At 33.7% G+C, this 25,431-nt stretch overlaps 1 protein-coding gene across 8 annotated transcripts in view; it reads left to right on the forward strand.

Moving 5' to 3' along the window:
• The window catches only part of rg (A kinase anchor protein rugose), a 373,937-nt gene that overhangs the window by 158,633 nt on the left and 189,873 nt on the right, over nucleotides 1-25,431 (forward strand). For all 8 annotated transcript variants that reach the window (XM_075298736.1, XM_075298738.1, XM_075298737.1 and 5 more), the window contains exon 3: nucleotides 17,431-17,557. In XM_075298736.1, coding sequence (XP_075154851.1) covers nucleotides 17,431-17,557 — 127 coding nt within the window. The remainder of the gene's footprint in view (nucleotides 1-17,430; nucleotides 17,558-25,431) is intronic.

Consider the following 25,431-nt stretch of genomic DNA (forward strand, 5'->3'; position numbering starts at 1 on the left):
ACTTCTACAGATTTAAGATTTCAAATCAAGACGTTATTTTATAATTTTCTTGCACACTTACAAGAGATGTTAATGATTCCTCTAAAACTCAAACAAAAATGGTTCTTATAAATCTAGAATCTTATATAGTCCTTATAGGTGAAATCTTTAAATTTATCTTCGGGAAGTGTCCTCAAGTCCTCAAGCCCTCCTGAAATTTCAAAGGAAACCCTAATATTTGGTTCATGGTGGTGGGTATTTAAGATTCGGCCCGGCCGAACTTAGTGCTGTATATACTTGTTTTTAAATTGTTATGCCATTTGTATATATTTTTTACAGAGAAAAACAAAATTGCTCAATTATTGATTCTACAGAAGAAGAAAAAAAAAACAAAATTGCCATTATTGTTCAAAAATAACAAAAACCTATATAATTGTTTGTATTTCAAGATAGAAAGGTACCTTAGCAATTTCATATACATGTAGGGCTAACATTTTTTTTTTTTGTGTGTTGAATTGCCTAAACACTCCTTGGTCTTCCTTTCCTTTTGTTACAGTTTTAAAATTATATTTTAACATTAAATTGAGGTAGCAATTTTTTATACCCTCCACCATAGGATGGGGGGTATATTAACTTTGTCATTCCGTTTGTAACACATCGAAATATTGCTCTAAGACCCCATAAAGTATATATATTCTGGGTCGTGGTGAAATTCTGAGTCGATCTGAGCATGTCCGTCCGTCCCTCCGTCCGTCCGTCCGTCCGTCTGTTGAAATCACGGTAACTTCCGAACGAAACAAGCTATCGACTTGAAACTTGGCACAAGTAGTTGTTATTGATGTAGGTCGGATGGTATTGCAAATGGGCCATATCGGTCCACTTTTACATATAGCCCCCATATAAACGGACCCCCAAATTTGGCTTGCGAGGCCTTTAAGAGAAGCAAATTTCATCCGATCCGGCTGAAATTTGGTACATGGTGTTAGTATATGATCTCTAACAACCACGCAAAAATTGGTTCACATCGGTCCATAATTATATATAGCCCCCATATAAACCGATCCCCCGATTTGGCTTGCGAGGCCTCTAAGAGAAGCAAATTTCATCCGATCCGGCTGAAATTTGGTACATGGTGTTAGTATATGGTCTCTAACAACCATGCAAAAATTGGTCCACATCGGTCTATAATTATATATAGCACCCATATAAACCGATCCCCCGATTTGGCTTGCAAGGCCTCTAAGAGAAGCAAATTTCATCCGATCCGGCTGAAATTTGGTACATGGTGATAGTATATGGTCTCTAACAACCATGCACAAATTGGTCCACATCAGTCCATAATTATATATAGCCCCCATATAAACCGATCACCAGATTTGACCTCCGGAGCCTCTTGGAAGACCAAAATTCATTTGATTCAGTTGAAATTTGGTACGTGGTGTTCATATATGGCCTCAAACTCCCATGCAAAAATTGGTCGAAATCGGTCCATAATTATATATAGCCCCCATATAAACCGATCCCCAGATTTGACCTCCGGAGCCCCTTTGAAGAGCAAAATTCATCCGATTCGGTTGAGATTTGGTATGTGATGTTAGTATATGGTATCCAACAACCATGCAGGAACTGGTTCATATCAGTCCATAATTATATATAGCACCCATATAAACCGATTCCCAGATTTGACCTCCGGTGCCTTTTGGAGAAGCAAAATTCATCCAATCTGGTTGAAATTTTGTACGTGGTGGCAGTATATGCTATTTAACAACCACGGCAAAAGTGGTCCATATCAGTCCATAATCATATATAGCCCCCATATAAACCGATCCCGAGATTTGGTTTTGGAGCCTCTTGGAGGAGCAAATTTCATCCGAGTCAGTTGAAATTTGGTACATTGTGCTAGTATATGGCCGTTAGCAACCATGCCTAACTAGGTCCATATCGGTCTATAGTTATATATAGCCCTCAGATAAATCGAACCAATCACACAAAAATTGGTCCATATCAATAATTGTATATAGCCCCCATATAAGCGACCCCCATATTTCAATTCTGGCTCCCTACGTACCGTGCAAAGTCCATATCGATTCGTAATTATTTGTAGACTTACCTACACATACTTTTTTTTGTCTAATGTATACCACGTATGGACTAACTCACAATTTAGAAAACGATTTAAGATACCACAACCCAAGTAATTCGATTGTGGATGACAGTCTTTCGTAGTAGTTTCTACGAAATCCATGGTGGAGCGTACATAAGATTCGGCCTGGCCGAACTTACGGCCGTTTATACTTGTTTTCTGATAGAAAGAACTATCATTAGGATTTTTTCCTGTTTTCAACCTAGTACAATTCCTATGTCGTAGCGTAAAAACATGTAAATTAGCAGTTCCAAAAATGTTTGAAAAAAAAACTTTTTTTTATGTAAATTCAATCATAACTTATGGGACATAATTTATTTACATTCTTTGGGTTTGGGCACAAGATTATAACTGCTCAAATGAAATTTGCATAAATTTTGATATGGAGAAAGTTTGTTTTTGGTTAACAATAAAAGTTGGTTATGGATAAAGAAGAACAGATGATAACACAAAAGGTACTTTTAGGGAGAATAACTTATATAGCAGGGATGTAACTAGGGATTATGGTGAGAAAGTACCAAGCACTGAAAGAATTAAAATGAGAAATATCGAACTTGGTTTTTGAGATAAATTATTTAACGAATGCTTTTGGAAGGTTAGGTTAGGTGGCATCCCGATGTGTCAGGCTCACTTAGACTATTCAGTCCATTGTGATACCACAGTGGTGAACTTCGCTCTTATCACTGAGAGCTGTCCAATTCCATGTTAACCTCAATGACAAGGGACCTCCTTTTTATAGCCGAGTCCGAACTGTGAACCACATTGCAGTGAAACCACGATTTTGGTAATGCATGCGATAACTTTTCTTGTTCGATTAGAACCCAGTGTTACCGCTGTACCATTTTTAAGCATTGACGCTATTATGCCATTTAATACCACTCGTTTTAAAATATTGTGCCACTTTTTGCAATGTTGTGCAACCTTTTAATTAATTCCTGTTTAGTGCATTAGTTTTCGCAAATTTTGGTCACCAATCCCTTTAAAATTATGGATGTGAAGAGGTACCTTAACCTTAAAATGGAATAAATACGTCTATACGAGGGTTGAATTTTATATTTCGGTATTAGGCAACAAAAACAAATATTAATTGAAAATCAATTTTTCATTCCTCATTAAGATCTATACACCTTTGCATACGTTTGAACCAATTGTCGGAGTACCTTTGCCACTCCGATTGAGGTATCTCCAAGACATAAATTCTGATCTCAGAATTTATGTCTTGTGTTCACAGACAGACGGACATGGCCTGAGTCGATATAGCCATGTCCGTCTGTCTGTGAACACATTTTTGTGATCAAAGTCTAGGTCGCAGTTTTAGTCCAATCGACTTCAAATTTGGCACAAGTATGTGTTTTGGCTCAGTATAGAACCCTATTTATTTTGGAAGAAATCGGTTCGGATTTAGATATAGCTCCCATGTATATATTTCGCCCGATATGGACTTATATAGCCCCAGAAGCCAGAGTTTTACCCCAAGTTGTTTGAAATTTTGCAATAGAAGTACAATTAATAGTGGAGTCAAGTGCGCCAAATTTTTATTGAAATCGGTTCGGATTTAAATATAGCTCCCATATATATCTTTTGCCCGATATGGACTGATATGGTCGCAGAAGCCAGAGTTTTATCCCAATTTGGTTGAAATTTTGCAATAGGAGTACAATTAGTAGTGTAGTCAAGTGTGCCCAATTTTATTGAAATCGGTTCAGATTTAGATATAGCTCCCATATATATCGTTCGCCCGATTTACGCCCGATTTACACTCACTTGACCACAGTGGCCAATCTTTTACTCCGATTTACTTGAAATTTTGCACAGGAAGTAGAATTAGCATTGTAGCTATGCGTGCCAAATTTGGTTGAAATCGGTTAAGTTTTAGATATAGCTCCCATATATATGTTTTTCTGATTTCGACAAAAATGGTCAAAATACCAACATTTTCCTTTTAAAATCGCCACTGCTTAGTCGAAAAGTTGTAAAAATGACTCTAATTTTCCTAAACTTCTAATGCATATATATCGAGCGATAAATCATAAATAAACTTTTGCGAAGTTTTCTTAAATTTGCTCCAGATTTAAATGTTTCCCATAGTTATACCCTTCACCACTACTGTGGTACAGGGTATAATAAGTTTGTGCATTTGTATGTAACGCCAAGAAGGAAAAGTCTGAGACCCATCGTTAAGTATACCGATCGTCTTAGAATTAAATTCTGAATCGATTTAGCGATGTCCGTCTGTCTGTCTGTCTGTCTGTCTGTCTGTCCGTTTGTCTGTCTGTTGATGTATTTTTGTTAAATCGGTTCAGATTTAGATATAGCTCCCATATATATCCTTCGCCCGATTTACACTCATATGACCACAATGGCCAATCTTTTACTCCGATTTACTTGAAATTTTGCACAGGAAGTAGAATTAGCATTTTAGCTATGCGTGCCAAATTTGGTTGAAATCGGTTCAGATTTAGATATAGCTCCCATATATAGCTTTCGCCCGATTTACACTCATATGATCACAGAGACCAATTTTTTGCTCCGATTTAGTTGAAATTTTGCACAGGGAGTACAATTAGCATTGTAGTTATGCGTGCCAAAGTTGATTGAAATCGATTCAGATTTAAATATAGCTCCCATATATAGCTTTCGCTCGATTTACACTCATATGACCACAGAGGCCAATTTTTAACTCCGATTTAGTTGAAATTTTGCACAGCGAGTAGAATTAACATTGTAGCTATGCGTGCCAAATTTGGTTGAAATCGGTTCAGATATAGATATAGCTCTCATATATATGTTTTTCTGATTTCGACAAAAATGGTCAAAATACCAACATTTTCTTGTAAAATCGCCTCTGCTTAGTCGAAAAGTTGTAAAAATGACTGTAATTTTCCCCAGCTTCTAATACACATATATCGAGCGATAAATCATAAATAAACTTTTGCGAAGTTTCCTTAAAATTGCTTCAGATTTAAATTGCTTCTGCGTCAATTTTGCACCACTTCCGGATCCAAAAAGAACATTTTCATTACTTTTTTGGCGGCGCATTTTTTTGCTGGGAAGTTATATGTTCTAAGTACGTATAACCTCAGAAATGTTAAGCTTTACGATAGAGCTGTCAGTTGGCATATTACAACACTAGAGTTGCCCATTCCCGCCAATCCAAACCCTCGTATAGATGACAAGACTGAAGTTCTTATCAATAAACTAAAGCCCCTGATGGGAACGAGTTCGTGATCCTTCGCAGATATCTGTTACATCGGCTACTAATAAAGCAATTTACCTATCAAGGCCAGAGAAGAAGTAAAAAATGTGTAACCCCTACTTTTATATCATTTTACATTTATGTTATACCTTTATTCTTAAACTTCAATGTACTCCAATGGCAAGTTTGCTAGCTTAATTTATTCCATTAATTATGAAAATGAGAATGTACATATTTTTTGGCTACAAAATTTGTCAGAATAATATTATTAACATGGAATCCCAAAGATAATCCCAAAAACTAAAAGAACAACATTCTTGTTCTACACGATGACCGTGACAAAAACATGTTTCCAGAGAGATGAATGAGATGTTCGGACAATGTAACATAAAAAAGTGTAACACAAACCAAAAACACAAACCCTAAAGTTTTCGCAGATCTAGGATGTTAGTTGATTATTTTTGTTTTTCGTTGTTTTTTAATTTTCAGGGAAAACTTCTATGGATTTCATGGAGAGGAGATAAAATTGTATATTTTGCGTAGCATAAAGAGAAAAACGGAAGAGTATTTTAAAATTCCTGGAAATTAAAGATAAACACTAAACAATACTCCTTTCAAAATTCGTCGAACGCTTTGCATAAAGAGGTTGAGAAAGGTTTTCATCAAACATTTGATATTTTTGTAGCATATATTATGGCAAAACTTTTAAATTTTTAAAATTCATGCCTGGTAGGGCAATGAAATTTGTAGTGGTACCATTGCAAAGACGGACAATCAAAGGCTCTTGATTTTTCGATTTTTCGGTATTTAATAAAAATATTTTGTTAATTTTATACATTACATGTCAATATGTGACATTATAGTCTTCAGAATTGCCTTCTAACCTTTGATTGTATCATTTACGTAAAAAAGACTCAATAAATACAAATTACAAAAAAAGAGCACTTATAACGGGGTTTCATATAGATAGGCTATTTCTAAAAAAATCTATTGCATACTCGAAGGGGTGTTATTACAAATCCCGTTTTATAGTTTGAAATTTTTAAAATTTTCGTTTTTTTATAGAAATAAAAGACAAATACTAAACTCCTTGTTTTGAACAGCGATTTTGCGCAAAGTATTTATTGTATAAAATATTTGACATTTTGTTAGCATGTATTAAGGAAAAACTTTTTTAAAATTAGAATTACTTATCTTCAATAGTGATTATGCATATAAAAGTTTGCTAAGTCTTTAAAATCTCTCATTGTAGCTAATTGACTGTAAGGACTTGTTGAACCGAAACGTATTATCAAAGGCTCGCTATACACTGCGAATTTAGGGTTTTTTGTTTATGTATTTTTAAAACCTATTTTGTTAAATTTTGTGAAAAAAAAATTAGAGCGTTTAAAGCGAGTTTTCCTCTAGATCTATTCTATTCCTAAAACACATTGCATACTTTAAGGGGGAATTATTAAATATCCAGTTTTATAGTTCCAGGGGCAATATTACAAATCGGATTTTATACTTTGAAAGGTGATAATGAAGATCGCCATTATGAACATAGACTCAATAAAGATAATTACAACTTAACACAAACAAGTAGTTTCGGCCAGGCGGAAGCTTATGTACCCTCCACCATTATGTACCTCCACCAATGCCATCCACAATTGAATTACTTGGGTTGCGGTAACGCTTGCCGATGTCAATGTATCTTAAAACATCCTAGGTTAGGTTAGGTGGCAGCCCGATATATCAGGCTCACTTAGACTATTCAGTCCATTGTGATACCACATTGGTGAACTTCTCTCTTATCACTGAGTGCTGCCCGATTCCATGTTAAGCTCAATGACAAGGGACCTCCTTTTTATAGCCGAGTCCGAACGGCGTTCCACATTGCAGTGAAACCACTTAGAGAAGCTTTGAAACCCTCAGAAATGTCACCAGCATTACTGAGGTGGGACAATCCACCGCTGAAAAACTTTTTGGTGTTCGGTCGAAGCAGGAATCGAACCCACGACCTTGTGTATGCAAGGCGGGCATGGTAACCATTCGACCGCGGTGGCTCCCCAAAAACCTCCTAACACCGTCTTCTAAATTATAAATAAGTCCATGGTATATATTAAATTGAAAAAGGCCGATTAAATACGTATATAATCTAGTTTGACAAAATTTTCTATAGAAATAAAATTTTGACAACATTTTCTATAGAAATGAAACCTTTGACAAAATTTTCTATAGAAATAAAATTTTGACAAAATTTTCTATAGAAATAAAAATTTGACAAAATTTTCTATAGAAATAAAAACTTGACAAAATTTTCTATAGAAATAAAATGTTGACAAAATTTTCTATGGAAGTAAAATGTTGACAAAATTTTCTATAGCAATACAATTTTGACAAAAATTTCTATAGAAATAAAATGTTGACAAAATTTTGTATAGAAATAAAATGTTGACAAAATTTTCTACAGAAATAAATTTTTTACAAAATTTTCTATAGAAATAAAATTTTGACAAACATTTCTATAGAAATAAACTTTTGACAAAACTTTCTATAGAAATGAAATTTTAACAAAACTTTCTATAGTAATAAAATTTGACAAAATTTTCTATGGAAATAAAGTTTTGGTAGATTATTTTTGGCGATATGGACCAATTTTTGTGTAATAAGTCATCGGCTATATATAACTAAAGACCGATATGGACCAATTTTTACATGGCTGTTAGAGGCCATATATTGACAAAATGTACCAAATTTCAACCGTATCGGATGACTTTTGCTCCTCCAAGAGGTTCCGGACGTCAAATCTGGGGACGGTTTATATGGGAACTATATATAATTATGGACCGATATGGACCAATTTGTGCATGGTTTTTAGAGACCATATACTAACACCATGTACCAAATTTCAACTGGATCGGATGAATTTTGCTCTTCCAAGAGGCTCCGGAGGTCAAATCTGGGGATCGGTTTATATGGGGGCTATATATAATTATGGACCGATATGGACCAATTTTTGCATGGTTATTAGAGGCCGTAAACCAACATCAGGTACCAAATTTCAACCGGATCGGGTGAATTTTGCCCCGCCAAGAGGCTCCGGAGGACAAATCTGGGTATCGGTTTATATGGGGGCCATATTGAATTATGGACCGATATGGACCAATTTTTGCATGGTTGTTAAAAACCGTATACTAAGACCACGTACTAAATTTCAACCGGATCGGATGAATTTTGCTCCTCCAAGAGGCTCTGGTGGTCAAATCTGGGGATCGGTTTATATGGGAGCTATATATAATTATGGACCGATATAGACCAATTTTTGCATGGTTGTTAGAGGCCGTATACTAACATCAGGTACCAAATTTCAACCGGATCGGATGAATTTTGCCCCTCCAAAAGTCTCCGGAGGTCAAATCTGGGGATCGGTTTATATGGGGGCTATATATAATTATGGACCGATATATACCAATTTTTGCATGGTTGTTAGAGACCATATACTAACATCAGGTACCAAATTTCAATCGGATCGGATGAATTTTGCCCCTCCAAGAGGCTCCGGAGGTCAAATCTGGGGATCGGTTTATATGGGGGCTATATATAATTATGAACCGACGTTGACCAATTTTTGCATGGTTGTTAGAGACCGTATACTAAGACCACGTACCAAATTTCAACCGGATCGGATGAATTTTGCTGCTCCGGGAGGCTCCCCAAGCCAAATTTGGGGATCGGTTTATATGGGGGCTATACGTAAACGTGGTCCGATATGGCCCATTTTCAATACCATCCGACCTACATCAATAACAACTACTTGTGCCAAGTTTCAAGTCGATAGCTTGTTTCGTTCGGAAGTTAGCGTGATTTCCACAGACGGACGGACAGCCGGACAGACGGACAGACGGACAGACGGACAGACGGACGGACGGACATGCTTAGATCGACTCAGAATTTCACCACGACCCAGAATATATATACTTTATGGGGTCTTAGAGCAATATTTCGATGTGTTACAAACGGAATGACAAAGTTAATATACCCCCATCCTATGGTGGAGGGTATAAAAATAAAATTTTCTATAGAAATAAAATTTTGATAAAATTTTCTATAGAAATAAAATTTTGATAAAATTTTCTATAGAAATAAAATTTTGATAAAATTTTCTATAGAAATATAATTTTGGTAGATTATTTTTGGCTCGAGTGGCAACCATGATTATGAACCGATATGGACCAATTTTTGTGTGAGTGGGGATCGGCTATAACGTATATAACTATAGACCGATATGGACCACTTTTGGAATGGTTGTTAGCGGCCATATACTAACACCACGTTCCAAATTTTAACCGAATCGGATGAATTTTGCTCCTCCAAGAGGCTCCGGAGGTCAAATCTGGAGAACGGTGTTATGAGGGCTATATATAATTATGGACCGATATGGACCAATTCTGGCACGGTTGTTAGAGACCATATACTAACACCATGTTTCAAATTTAAACAGGATCGGGTTAAATTTGCTTCTCTTAGAGGCTCCGCAAGCCAAATCTGGGGATCGGTTTATATGGGGGCTATAAATAATTATGAACCGATGTGTGCCAATTTTTGCATGGTTGTCAGAGACCATATGCCAAAACCACGTACCAAATTTCAACCGGATCAGATGAAATTTGCTTCTATTTCAGGCTCCGCATGCCAAATCTGGGGATCGGTTTATATGGGGGCTAGAGGTTTAAACCTATATGGGGGCTATACGTAAAAGTGGACTGATATGGCCCATTTGCAATACCATCCGACCTACATCAATAGAAACTACTTGTGCCAAATTTCAAGTCGATAGCTTGTTTCGTTCGGAATTTAGCGTGATTTCAACAGACGGCTCAGATCGACTCAGAATTTCACCACGACCCAAAATATATTTACTTTATGGGGTCTTAGAGCAATATTTCGATGTGTTACAAACGGAATGACAAAGTTAATATACCCCCATCCTATGGTGGAGGGTATAAAAAAAACTAATTTTCAGAAACAGTATCAAAATCTCGTTGCCTACTTTGGGGAGCAATATCAAGTAAACTCTCGATATTAACGAGACATTTATTTAAACAACAATTAATTTCTTTATACTCTTAACAATCTCGTTCCCTTATTTTTATATGCTCGTTAAAAATATAAAGAAAATAAATAGAAACTAAGGCAATAAACTGCTTACTTGTATATAAGCTAACAATAGTTACCCATTTAATTTGTTTTAGTGCTTCTCTTCAAAGAGAACCCCTTACCGTGCATCATATGAACATCCTTTTCATATTGAAAACATATTTCCTCTATTGCTAAATGCTTGTTTATTTATAGAGAATATTTCTTTCTTGCTTCCTTTAAAGGATCATGGTGCATTAGATTTTTTTTTGTATCACAGCGACAAAGCAATACAAGGGAATGCTTGACAATCTCCTGCAGCAAGAATAGCTGTAGGAGGATTCGTTAAGAGACAGCAATAGAGCTCCTATGGCAATTGCTATTCTACAAAAAAAAAATGCAAAGTTTAACACAACGCTAAAAACACAACCCCAAGGGAAATAATGACAGTGATTTCCAAAGGAAGACAAAATAATGAAGACGGAAGTAAACGAGTAAAATCACATTTTCTTCCCTGCATCCATATAACAGCGGCATAGACTGTGGGTGATATCATTGCTTGACTGGTTTCCCTGTTCCATGAACCATCTGTAAGACTATTTGCTGCATTTGATATCTTGTCGTATTGAGTTGAAATGCAAATTGCAAGATGTCTGAGTTAGGTTTTATCGATTGCAGATATTGTTAATGTATTAGGGAAAACGGTTAGAATAGGTGGTTTCAATTGAAGAAATACATACATTGTATGGCTTATATTAGACAATTGTTGGCTATGGAATTGCATAGATAAAGTTGAGAACTTGTTTGTTATAATATCGAATTTATTGAAATGTACACATTTATTGATATTCAATTTGTCTAAGATATCTTTGGCAAGGAGAATTGATATTTTAAGCAGTTTAGAGCAATTCATAAAAACTTCTTCTTTATAAATATTTAAAATATATGCCATAAGAATATGCTAGATAGTGTGCATAGTCTTTTTCTTTGTATCCTAAAAGTATGCAATATTTTCAATACTTATTTTTTATATAAAAAAGATTATTTTACTTTCAATCAGTTATCTTAGTAACAAATTTTAGTGATCACTATGGCGAACTTGTTTAATATGATGGACTCCTCACAACACAATGTTTTCCAAAATGGCGCTATTTCTTTCCCATTTTATTGTATTCCATTAATGAACTCTGTTGGAGGACTTTCTATATATAGATTGTAAATTAATTTAATCGGTTTTATTGATTAAAACCATTTTATACTGCCATCCATAATCGAATTACTTGGATCGCGGTAACGCTTGCCGATGGCAAGGTATCTTAAAACATCCTAACACCGTCTTCTAAATTATAAGTAAGTCCATACGTGGTATATATTAAATTAAAAAAAGACCATTAAATACGTATATAATTCAGTTTGACAAAATTTACTATGAAAATGAAATTTTAACAAAATTTTCTATAGAAATAAAATTTTGATAAAATTTTCTATAGAAATAAAATTTTGATAAAATTTTCTATAGAAATAAAATTTTGACACAATTTTCTATAGAAATAAAATTTTGGTAGATTATTTTTGGCTCGAGTGGCAACCATGATTATGAACCGATATATACCAATTTTTGTGTGACTGGGGATCGGCTATATATAACTATAGACCGATATGGACCACTTTTGGAATGGTTGTTAGCGTTCCAAATTTGAACCGAATCGGATGAATTTTGCTCCTCCAAGAGACTCCGGAGGTCAAATCTGGAGAACGGTTTATATGGGGGGGCTATAATAATTATGGACCGATATGGACCAATTCTGGCATGGTTGTTAGAGACCATATACTAACACCATTTTATAATATACTTGTGTGATACATGACAATCTCTCCAATATGATCTGGATCTGTTGGGAGCGGACATTAGGGATGTCGTCGAATATTAGATAATCGGAACTGATATCTTCGCTGAGATGAAGAAGGACTTCAGTTCGTAAATAATCGGCAAATTGTAAGTACTCCGATTCTTCGATTGCTAATGATTGGTATTTGATGAGAGATTCGGTTCTGTGATGAGTGCTTCGGTTCCTTGCCTATCGGTGGTTGTTAGGAACCCGTTTCGGGAATGATCAATGGTGAATGAGAATATCGGCTCGTAGAGATTCGGTAATTGATGAAGAATTCGGTTCGTTGATAATTGGTAGTCGGTGAGAAATTCGGTTCGTTGATGATCAGTAGTGATAAGAACTTCGGTTCATCGATGTTCGTTAGTTAATGCTTCATTGATAATTGGAGGCTGTTTCGTTTGTTGAAACGTAGATGGTTGGTCGTTGTTGAGTAGTTAGGTTCGTTGGCGATTGGGAAGTTGTGTATTCGTCGATTTACCGGGAACTTGTTAATTCATCGATTTATAGGTGATCTTCGGTTTCCACACGGTTGTTAGAGATCATATACTAACACCATGTTCCAAATTTCAACCGGATCGGATTAAATTTTCTTCTCTTAGAGGCTCCGCAACCCAAATCTGGGAATCGGTTTATATGGGGGCTATAAATAATTATGAACCGACGTGGGCCAATTTTTGCGTGGTTGATACGGTTAAATGTTCTAGATGCGGTGTGGAGTCAGCCTCGGTATCGGAAGTTGGGAATTGTCATGCGGGGCCGATCATATGTTACTCCCGGTTTTAGTATTACTGGCGACAGTATGCCCGAAGGTCTCTGTCGAAAAACAGTAGGCTCGAAGGTCTCTGTGGTTGAACAGTTGGCTCGAAGTCTCTGTGGTGGAAGAGTGGGCGCGAAGGTCTCTGTGGTGGAAGAGTGGGCCCGAAGGTCTTGGTGGGGGAATAGTCTCTGTGGTGGAACAGTATGACCGTAGGTCTCTGTGGTGGAACAGGAGGCCCGAGGGTCTCTGTGGGGAAACAGTAGGTTTGAAGATCTTTGTGGTAGTATTTATTTCGAGTCGGGGAAGAACTTTCACAGTCGACGCTAAAAATATATAACTACCACGAGCAGAACGATGTACAAAGAGTTACTCGTAGAACGATTAGCACCTGTCGGAATACAGTATTCCAAGAGTTTTCTTCCTCACCAAGGAAAACTTTAAATTTATACTTTGAAAATTTAATGATTGTAAATAAATTCATACTGATGAATGCCTAAAAGTATGCTCTACTGATGTTTACCGATGTTTATAAATCCTAAAGACTCCTTAAGATATACTACATTTATTATCATAAAATATAATTTTGCATAGATTTTGCAATATCTAGTGTCGAGCACTTTTTCCATTCTATAAGATTTAATTTCCACATGTTGCAAAATGTTGCCTATTTCATGAAAAACCACAAAATCCATTTACATTTACCCCCAAGCATTTTATAAAATTTTACCCAAGTAACAACCTTTCATTTCCATTCACTTTCCTCTAGGCTTCCATAGGCAAATCTTTGTTTGAATTTCAATCTTCTCATCTAGAATAGCTTCCTTTTTGCGCCCTTTTAAAAATCCTGCTGAGTTTCCAGAAAAAGAAAAAACACAAAATGTCATCAACCGAGAAGAAGTCTAGGAAATTGTAAAGGACTAAATTTTCATTTTCCCTATTAAAGGAAATGTAATAGTACTTGATATTTTCATTGCCAGTGACAAGTAAAACTTTAATATCATTAACACGAAACCAACACCTCTGTTTCAATCATTTATGTATACACTTTGGTTTGTTTGGAGGAGGGCTCATTTCATGGCAAAATATAATCGTCTCGTCCTCCTTTTTTTTTCTTGTGGTAGTCGGTAAGGGCATAAAAGAAATTATAAATTTATTATGACTTTATAATGAATCTAACATTTCTAGTGTAGATGATGCCAACACATTGAATTTTTAATAGAAAAAAATCTTTGCCTTATAATCAAGGAAAAAGGGGTTTCTGTGGTAGACGGATGATGAGAAAATGAATACGGGAAGGCTTAGTTTTAACTCAAAACATTTACCATAGGGTCGTAGTACTACCAGGTAACAACAGGAAATGGAATAAAACCACAGAAGCGGAAAATAAGATTGAACAAGAAAATATCTGTGAAAACCAGCAGGTGGTTGTAAAGTATACTTTTAGGCAAGTAGCAGTAATAAAGGACAACTTATTCAGCAATGTATTCTTCTTATATAAAAGGCAAAGAATAAATTTAAAATAATAAATAAATTCAAATTAATTAATATACTCATACTCAAGGTATGCAATAAAATGTTTAAATATCATATTTTCAAAATTTCAATATCAAGATAACAGGTTGGCTGATAAGTCCCCGGTCTAACACATAGATGGCGTCGCTTATTAAATGAATTTTTTTATATTGTACCAACATTCAAATGATTCGTGTCAAAATTTGACGTCTGTAAGTCAATTAGTTTGTGAGATAGAGCGTCTTTTGTGAAGCAACTTTTGTTATTGTGAAAAAAATGGAAAAAAGGAATTTAGTGTTTTGATCAAATACTGTTTTCGGAAGGGAAAAAATACGGTGGAAGCAAAAACTAGTCTTGATAATGAGTTTCCGGACTCTGCCCCAGGGAAATCAACAATAATTGATTGCATGCAAAAAATTCAAGCGTGATGAAAGGAGCACGAAGGACGGTGAACGCCCGAAAGAGGTGGTTACCGACGAAAACATCAAAAAAAATCCACAAAATGATTTTGAATGACCGTAAAATGAAGTTGATCGAGATAGCAGAGGCCTTAAAGATATCAATGGAACGTGTTGGTCATATCATTCAGCAATATTTGTATATGCGGAAGCTCTGTGCAAAATGGGTGCCGCGCGAGCTCACATTTTACCAAAAACAACAACGTGTTGATGATTCTGAGCGGTGTTTGCAGCTGTTAACTCGTAATACACCCGAGTTTTTCCGTCGATATGTGACAATAGATGAAACATGGCTCCATCACTACACTCCTGAGTCCAATCGACAGTCGGCTGAGTGGACAGCGACCGGTGAACCGTCTCCGAAGCGTGGAAAGACTCAAAAGTCCGCTGGCAAAGTAATGTCATCTGTTTTTTGGGATGCGCATGGAATAATTTTTATCGATTATCTTGAGAAGGGAAAAACCATCAACAGTGACTATTATATGGCGTTATTGGAGCGTCTGAAGGTCGAAATCGCTGTAAAACGGCCCCATATGAAGAAGAAAAAAGTCATTGAGAACGATGGCCAAAATTCATGAATTGGACTTCGAATTGCTTCCCCACCCACCGTATTCTCCAGATCTGGCCCCAGCGACTTTTTCTTGTTCTCAGACCTCAAAAGGATGCTCGCAGGCAAAAAATTTGGCTGCAATGAAGAGGTGATCGCCGAAACTGAGGCCTATTTTGAGGCAAAACCGAAGGAGTACTACCAAAATGGTATCAAAAAATTGGAAGGTCGTTATGATCGTTGTATCGCTCTTGAACGGAACTATGTTGAATAATAAAAAGGAATTTTGACAAAAAATGTATTTTTCTTTGTTAGACCTGTTATTGTCTTAAATAATACTGACTATTACTAATTTGTGTAAGATAGTCATCAAAGTAAATTAAAAACTATAAATAAATTCACTGGATATAAAATAACAAATATAGGCAACTTCTACAATTAAAAACAGGTGTAGCTAAGTAAATCATCTTCTATTTTAAATAATAAATAATATCCGAATAATTAATATACTTATCCTCAAGATATGCAATAAAAATTGAATATGTTCTGTTTTAAAAATTCAATAAACAAAAATTGCATTAAGGGCAAAGAATCTTTGTATTTGGATTGTATATATATGAAAATACAATTAAAATAATAACTAAATTTAAATTAGTTAATATATTTAGTCTCAAGGTATGCCATTAACATTTTTAACTATCCTATTTGCAAAATTCAATGTAATGTCTACATAAAAGGCAAAGCATCTATTTGACTAATGTATATGAATGAAAAAAAAAATTAATTAATTAAAATACTCATCCCCTAGGTATGCAATAAAATTTTTAGATATCCTATTTTCAAAATTAAATGTAATGTCTTAGATAAAAATGACGATTACATATTTGTATAAAATAATCAAAACGAATTCAAATCTATAAATAAATTCAATAAATATAAACAACAAATATAGGTCTCATTCAAAATTAAAAAACAATAAGTAAAGTATAATTTGTTTTTACTATAGAATTTATTAAAGTTGTTTATTTTATTCTCATTCTATTTAAAGTAATAAATAAATTCAAATTAATTAATATATTCATCAATTAATTAATTAATATACTCAATTAATTAATATACTCAAAGTATGCAATACAATCTTTAAACATCATATTTTCAACACAAATTTATAAATAAATTCGATAAAAATAAACACAAAAATATTGGCGTCATTCAACATTAAAAATGTGTAGTTAAGTAATGTATATTTTGTATTTATTACTACAAATTTGTATTTATTGATTTTTGTTCTCATTTCATTTCATCGTTGTTATATTTAATATACCTTCCAAAGGTATGTAAATATAATATGCTCAGCCTCAAGGTATGTCATAAAAAAATTTAAAATCTAATTTCTATAATTTACTATATAAAGAACAATTTTCAGCAAATAAACGACGAATACTAAATAAATTCAATGATTGCAAAATATAAAGTCTTGGTCCATTTCACTATCATAAAAATGTTAAGCAGAGCTAAGCGTAATTTTCACAAAATTTCTCATAGTTATTAACATTTCTCTCATTTCATTTGGTTGATCATTTTCTCGTTTCCTTCAATCGTATTTATATTGCAGCTTTAGTATGTTTCATACAAGTATGAGAATTTAATATACTCAGCCTCAAGGTATGCAGTAAAAATTTGCAATATCCGTTATTTTTCCGCAGCTCACATACATTTTGTTTCCATCAATAAAATAATTTATGCTTTCACAAATAAAAATATGTATTTGCTTACTCCACTTACCCGCCATATATTCATGACCCTCTCTCTGTTTCTTTATTTTCAGGCTGAAATATGGAGTGTCTTTATTGCAATTTTACGCAAAAGTGTACGCAATCTACAAGCCTGCACAGATGTTGGCCTTATCGAACATGTTCTGGTGCGTCTGCAACGCTCCGAAACAGTTGTGGCAGGTGAGTTTCCCTTTTGTGATTTCAGAAGGAGTGTTGAGTTTGACGTATGGCACTTCCTTTTGTTTTAATGAAACAAAAATTTACTTGTGTTTTCCTTTATTTATGTACATTTTATTGGTATTGTATTTTCTTTTTTACTTAACTTTTTCTTTATTTATTCACATCTTTTTGCAAATATCCACAGCAATAAAAGATACTGTCTTTTGAATTTATGAACATTCCGTTATAAATTTTCTTAAACTATAACATTGTGGCATTAATTTAAGTGTGGCTTGTTGAAGAAAAATTTCTTTTTAACTTTAAATTTTATTTTTAAATTTGGTTTTAATTATAATTGAAGACAGTTTGATGTATAATCTCTTTAAAGCTTAAAAAACCGTAAATGAACACCTCTAGAATATGGAACTTACAGAACCCCAGTTCGTTGGAATATTGTAAAAAAGTGGGGTCAGTATTGCGGACATTGGTGAATATTTTTTTCTTTTTATATTAAAAATATTACGAAATTCCCCAATGTTTATTTTTTATCTTTTACATAAAAAATATATGTCACACATTTGCTTATAAAAATGCCCGTAAAATTTTGCCCTAAACATAACAACCCCTGGTGGAAAAGTATTTGAGATAGTGTACTTTTATATGGGGGCTACACATAAATAAAGTTCCATTTATTCAGCTGATGGTGACAGAACTTTGAGTACTCGGGTATAATAGCTGAAAACACGAACAAGTTTTGGCACATTTCTATGAGGACTATATCAAAATGTTCACCCACTAGGCCCATTTTGGACTCACAAGAAATCTAATTGTCTATCATAGCTACCCAAAAATTTAAAATCGAATCAATTCAAGCAATCTTCAGATTCTCGCAATGGAAGCCCTTAATTGCTTTCGTTTTTGGGAAATCACAAATCTACCAACTTTAAAAAATCTTTCCGTGAAGTTTTCGATCATATTTTTGTCATTATTTTCATTTCGGCATAAGCCGGCTATCAATGTAAAGCCTTTTTTCGGAAGGTTCAAGTGCGGTTTACTGTTGGGTTTAATGAACTGCCTGAATTTATTCTGATAATTGGTCGATAGTTTTGCTGCAAGTAGAGGATGCTGATAAGGAATGTGGTAATTCCGAAACGTGCGTCCATCTAACCATATTGCAGTCTATAGGGTTTTGCCCAAATAAATTTGACAAACATTCCTTTCCTCTGTTGGTTAAACTACACTTGTAGTTTAGTCAATGTATGGTTTTAAGCTGAAATAAAAAAAAAAAACAACAACAATGATTAAAGAACAAAAACCAACAATAACAAAACAAAACGAATTTTCAAATTTGTTTGAACATTTTTTGTCAAAATTTTATTTCTATAGAAAATTTTGTCAAAATTGTATTTCTATAGAAAGTTTTGTCAAAAATTTTATTTCTATAGAAAATTTTGTCGAAATCTTAATTCTATAGAGTATTTTATCAAAATTTTATTCCCGTATAGAAAATTTTGTCAAAAATTTATTCCCGTATAGAAAATTTTGTCAACATTTTATTTCTATAGAAAATTTTGTCAAAATTTTATTTCTATAGAAAATTTTGTAAACATTTTATTTCTATAAAAACTTTTATCAAGATTTAATTTTTATAGAAAATTTTATCAAAAATTTATTCCCGCATAGAAAATTTTGTCAAAATTTTATTTCTATAGAAAATTTTGTCAAAATGTTATTTCTATAGAAAATTTTGTCAAAATTTTATTTCTATAGAAAATTTTATAAAATTTTATTTCTATAGAAAATTTTGTCAAAATTTTATTTCTATAGAAAATTTTGTCAAAATTTTATTTCTATAGAAAATTTTGTCAACATTTTATTTCTATAGAAAATTTTTTCAAAATTTTATTTCTATAGAAGGGAGTCACCGTGGTGCAATGGTTAGCATGTCAGACTTGCATACACAAGGTCGTGGGTTCGATTCCTGCTTCGACCGAACACCAAAAAGTTTTTCAGCGGTGGATTATCCCACCTCAGTAATGCTGGTGACATTTCTGAGGGTTTCGAAGCTTCTCTAAGTGGTTTCACTGCAACGCCGTTCGTACTCGGCTATAAAAAGGAGGTCCCTTGTCATTGCGCTTAATATAGAATCGGGCAGCACTCAGTGATAAGAGAGAAGTTCACCAATGTGGTATCACAATGGACTGAATAGTCTACATGAGCCTGATACATCGGGATGCCATTTGTTTTGTTTTGTTATAACAAAACAAAACAAATGGAAAAAGAAGAGGAGGCACGCTCAAAATAAACCCAGCCATGTGAATTCAAATCGATGATTTGACAGTGGCATAGGAAAAGAGATATGTTTGTTTCGAATTTATTTGGCATAAGCCGGCTATCAATGTAAAACCTTTTTTCGGAGGGTTCAAGTGTGGTTTTTGTTGGGTTTAATAAACTGCCTGAATTTATTCTGATAATTGGTTGATAGTTTTGCTGCAAGTAGAGGATGCTGATGAGGAATGTGGTAATTCCGAAACGTGCGTCCATCCAACCATCTTGCAGTCTATAGGGCTTTGCCCAAATAAATTTGACAAACATTCTTTTCCTCTGTTGGTTAAGCTACTCTTGTAGTTTAGTCAATGTATGGTTTTAAGCTGAAATAAAAAAACAACAACAATGCTTAAAGAACAAAACCAACAATAACAAAACAAAACAAATGGAAAAAGAAGAGGAGGCACGCTCAAAATAAACCCAGCCATGTGAATTCAAATCGATGATTTGACAGTGGCATAGGAAAAGAGATATGTTTGTTTCGAATTTATTTGGCATAAGCCGGCTATCAATGTAAAACCTTTTTTCGGAGGGTTCAAGTGTGGTTTTTGTTGGGTTTAATAAACTGCCTGAATTTATTCTGATAATTGGTTGATAGTTTTGCTGCAAGTAGAGGATGCTGATGAGGAATGTGGTAATTCCGAAACGTGCGTCCATCCAACCATCTTGCAGTCTATAGGGCTTTGCCCAAATAAATTTGACAAACATTCTTTTCCTCTGTTGGTTAAGCTACTCTTGTAGTTTAGTCAATGTATGGTTTTAAGCTGAAATAAAAAAACAACAACAATGCTTAAAGAACAAAACCAACAATAACAAAACAAAACAAATGGATAAATGTATTTCTATAGAAAATTTTGTCAAAATTTTATTTCTATAAAGCATTTTATCAAAATTTTATTTTTATAGTAAAATTTGTCAAAATTTTATTTTTATAGAAAATTTTGTCAAAATTTTATTTTTATATAAAATATTGTAAAAATTTTATTCCTATAGAAAATTTTGTCAAAATTTTATTTCTATAGAACATTTTTTCAAAATTTTATTTCTATAGAAAATTTTGTCAAAATATTATTTCTATGGAAAATTTTGTCAAAATTTTATTTCATTAGAAAATTTCGTCAAAAATTTATTTCTATGGAAAATTTTGTCAAAATTTTATTTCTATTGAATATTTGGTTAAAATGTTATTTCTATAGAAAATTTTGTCAAAATTTTATTTCTATAGAAAATTTTGTCAAAATTTTATTTCTGTATAAAATTTTGTCAAAATTGTATTTCTATGGAAAATTTTGTCAAAATTGTATTTCTATGGAAAATTTTGTCAACATTTTATTTCTATAGAAAATTTTGTCAAAATTTTATTTCTATAGAAAAATTTATCAAAATTTAATTTCTATAGAAAAGTTTGTCAAAATTTAATTTCTATAGAAAAGTTTGTCAAAATTTTATTTCTTTAGAATATTTTGTCAAAATTTGATTTCTATAGAAAATTTTTCCAAAATTTATTTATTATACTAAAAGATTATACTAAAAAAATCTACCACTTTTGTTAGAATTCTATCAACCAACTGTGGCAACCGTGATTGCAACACGATGGATCTTAGTTTTGACACATCCCCAAATATGCTTGTGTATTCTGTAGTTGAATTTGTTTGAACTTTGAATTCTTTGCTTTCATGATACTTCAATAAGCTCGCCAAGTGGAAGAAACTTTTAGTTCCATGATGTCGTTGCCCAAGGACCTTACGTACAGTAAGCGAAATTTTCTTCCGTTCGTACAAACGTTAAAACCAATCTTGTGTTACATATCTTTATAATTCAGAAAAATATTTCCAATAAAAAATTTTATACCAAAAAATACTACTTTATAATCACTCTACGCATCTAGCTCTATATACAACCACATTCAGAAAAATGTATAAATTGTATAGTTCATTCCAAGTCCATTCGGGGGTTTCATATATTTATCCTTTAAAATTTGCAGAATTATTTCCCAAAAATGCGACTTGCAACCACTGTGCGTCTTTGTATATAACACATCTAGCTCTAGAAAAAATTCTAACAGTTGTAGGGATTTTATCGTTTATTCCAGAGGCAATCCACATTTCCTAGCACCTTTTAATATTGAACCCCATTTGGCATTTAATTGAATTCTTTAGAATCAACATATCAATTTTCTTTATCCGTAAACGAGATTGATGACAAAAATTTCCAATAAAGCATTAAATCTCAAGACTCTGTTTTAAAAGAAAAAAATTCCTTTAGATGTGTTTTCTTTTTTGTTTCTTTTCCCAAACGAAATCATCAATCAAAGCAATATAATAAATTTTCAATAAAAGCAGACCTTCGCAAGAAAATTTCTCTCGCTTCTATGCCAAAGTCTAATTACACCCACAATTACTCTTCATTGAAGACCCCCGAAGCATTGTTTAAATTCCTGCTAAAGTCATGTGTTGGAATTCGATTTGTTCTCTCACTCAAAATGACCCCAACCATTTGGTCCTAAAAGTATGCTTTAACCTTAAAGGTTATTTTACCTGTTAATTTAATGTTGGAAAATGGAGAAGGACAGAGTGAGAGAGAGAGAGAGCAGAATCAGGAAAGCTTTAATTAATGCCATAACTTCTCATTGAACTGAACACTGCTTTTGAATTTGAGTATTATCAAATTAATACCTTCACAAATAGCAGTATAATTGAGTTTTTATTCTAGAGTGTGGGTGTTGGGGGGTGGATGTAGATATAGGTGGTGCCTAACCACAGTGGGTTGTGATAAACTCCATATATATATATAAAGTTCCATTCTGTTGGCTTTATAATGTAGTAATTACATCACAATTTTCTGGATGAATGAAGGGACAAATTGTAATTTTATACCCGTTTATTAAAAACAATTAAATTCTATTATCAGAACTTTGCAGGAGATACCCGTACTATGCACAATGAGGCACATCAGTTATCTGTACGCTGTAAGCTTTCTCGACATCACACCTTCTGTCCCCTTCTTAGCATTAAGCTACCTGCCAGTCAGCCTATTGTCTTTCTTTGTGATTACCTTATATTTCCTTCCATAGTCATTGTCATCATTATCTTGCTTTGGCCATTGTTAGTATGCTTTGGTGATATCTTTAAGACAAAATCTCTTTGTTTCCTACAATCTGACTTTATGCAGGTTCTGCCAAACAGAAGACATATGCCATAGACATCAATAGAGAAATTATATCAAATTACCATAATCTGAACCACTATGATTACAGCATTGGCATAAGAAATTGGGAATGCTAAATTCAGTAATTATATGTTATTAGAATTCTTCGATTATAATTTCTGCCATAGACTGGCCTATATAATTTGTATGGAAGTGTATGGAATTTTTATATTGTATATAAGGGAAAATTTATTATGATTGAACCAAGAAAGTTCGTTCGTTAATTAAAACAAAGTTCATGACAAGGACGAATCATTTCATTATATTAAGAATTTATTTTATTGAACCAATTTCAAAGTCAAATGTTCATACAAATTGCCTAAAATCCTTGGTTTTACAGCAACTTTATGTCATTAAAATTTGCTAGTTTTTCTTTAGAGGCAAAAAAACTGAATTTTATACCCACGATTTTGAACCATATCTGGTCTAAAATAAACATGCATTGGCCTTGCGGAAAATTTTGCAAAACTAATAATAATATTAAACTAAAATAGATAAATTCTTTTCCTCGTGGATTTTTTAGTCCCAAAATGCTGCTGGATTTTCAATTGCAGACAAATAAAAAAATGCGGCTTATAATCAATAGCTAAAATATTCTCCATTACACTCATGCATGAGTTTGAACCATTTGTCAAAACACTTTTGCCACTCCGTTTTGAAGTATCTCCAAAAAACCCATGTATCACCAAAATTTGCTTGGAAGCGCAAGGAACTTTTGTTGGATTTACCTCATCTTGACATATCCAAACTCATATTGTAGCACCCATACCATACTGCTATATACTTTCCGGTTCATATGAGTACACATCCACGATTCATCACCTGTCACGATGTCATTGACTTCGATCCGATCCAATGCGAAAAAAACGTTTAACGGTCAAATGTTCATGCAATATGGTGGTCCCACTAATGCCTAAGGTTGGCTCACTCTCATGATGGGTCATATGACGATCTTGCAATGCCAGTTGTCGCACGGCATCAGCGGTTTCTGGAACAACAACTGATTTTGGACGAACTTCAAGAAATTCGTCTTGGCTTGAACTATGACCTCGGTTTAATTCACCATACCATAGAGATACATTGGCCCTTGACGGATCATTATCACCATAAATTTAATTAAGTTCATCGATGCACTGTTGTTGAGTGTATCCACGTCGAAATTTGTACAAAATAATCGCAGGAAAATGTTCAGATGAATTTTTTTAAGTTAATGTAAACAACACAAGTAGCGCTCGTATATCAAAACGTTCTGAAAAATGTAAAGTTTTACGATGGAGCTGTCAGCAATACTAGGTATTCGTGATTAGCACTGTGGCTGACATGGGTCCTTGATTCGATTGGCCACCCAACCGTACACGACTAATCACCCTAGATCAATTGAAATATATCACGTCCTAGTCCTGGGGACCCTCCATCTGGATACTCTCTTTGGAAGTTCAATGTTGAGCCTGGTTCCGTATTTTTGTTGAGCCTGGTTCCGTATTTTCGCGCCTAAAGCAATTACTTTCGTCTGTTTTCAAGATGTTTGAAAACGATTCTTGATAATACTGTTGTGGAAGGTTGAAGAACTGCAAGATAATTCCTGGTTTCGAAATCCTACACTCAAAAAAAAGTGAACTCTCTATTTCACTAAAGCCAATTTAACTTTATTTTAGTTCATAGAATTATTATGTTTGGAGAAAGTTTTCTTTACTCTAATAATTTTTTGTGTACGTTAGTTAAATTAACTAAACCCGAGGGGAAAAATATACTCAAATGAAGCATAAAGATTAACTAAATTCGTGTCTTCCACAAAATAGTTCAGAATTTCTTTAAATTTGTAAATTTTACCAAAAATGCGCCCATCATGAACTTCGTATGTCACTAAAGACATTCTTGCAATTTTGAACTCCAAGTTTTTCCTTCAAACTACGAAATATTCGTTAACAATTGAAAAAACTTAATTATGTGTAATAAATTTTATTGAATTTGTCGAAAAATATTTACTTATTTTTATGACATCGGCGTGATGCCAACGTTTGTAATACGGTGTAGTTAAAATTTTCTACAAATATTCAAAATTTTCTAAAATTAACCGAAAGTTTTCTTCTTGGTGGGTTCACTGTTTTTTCAGTGTATCTTATGGTGATTTCGTTTGGGGAAAAAAGTGTTGCATACAAATGGTACAACATAAAGGGTGGTTAAAATTTCAAGGGCCGATGTTGTTTTTGAATAAAACACAAACTATTTAGGAAATTATTGTAATTTTATTTTATGATATATTGGTATTACTCAATTATGTATGGAACAAAATATCGGCCAAATGGCGCCGCGACCTCGGTGGCACACCTTCATTCGATGGTCCAAATTTTCGATGACGC

This window comes from Haematobia irritans, chromosome 3 (assembly GCF_050003625.1).
Source record: "Haematobia irritans isolate KBUSLIRL chromosome 3, ASM5000362v1, whole genome shotgun sequence".
In the NCBI taxonomy this organism is placed as follows: Eukaryota; Metazoa; Arthropoda; class Insecta; order Diptera; family Muscidae; genus Haematobia; species Haematobia irritans.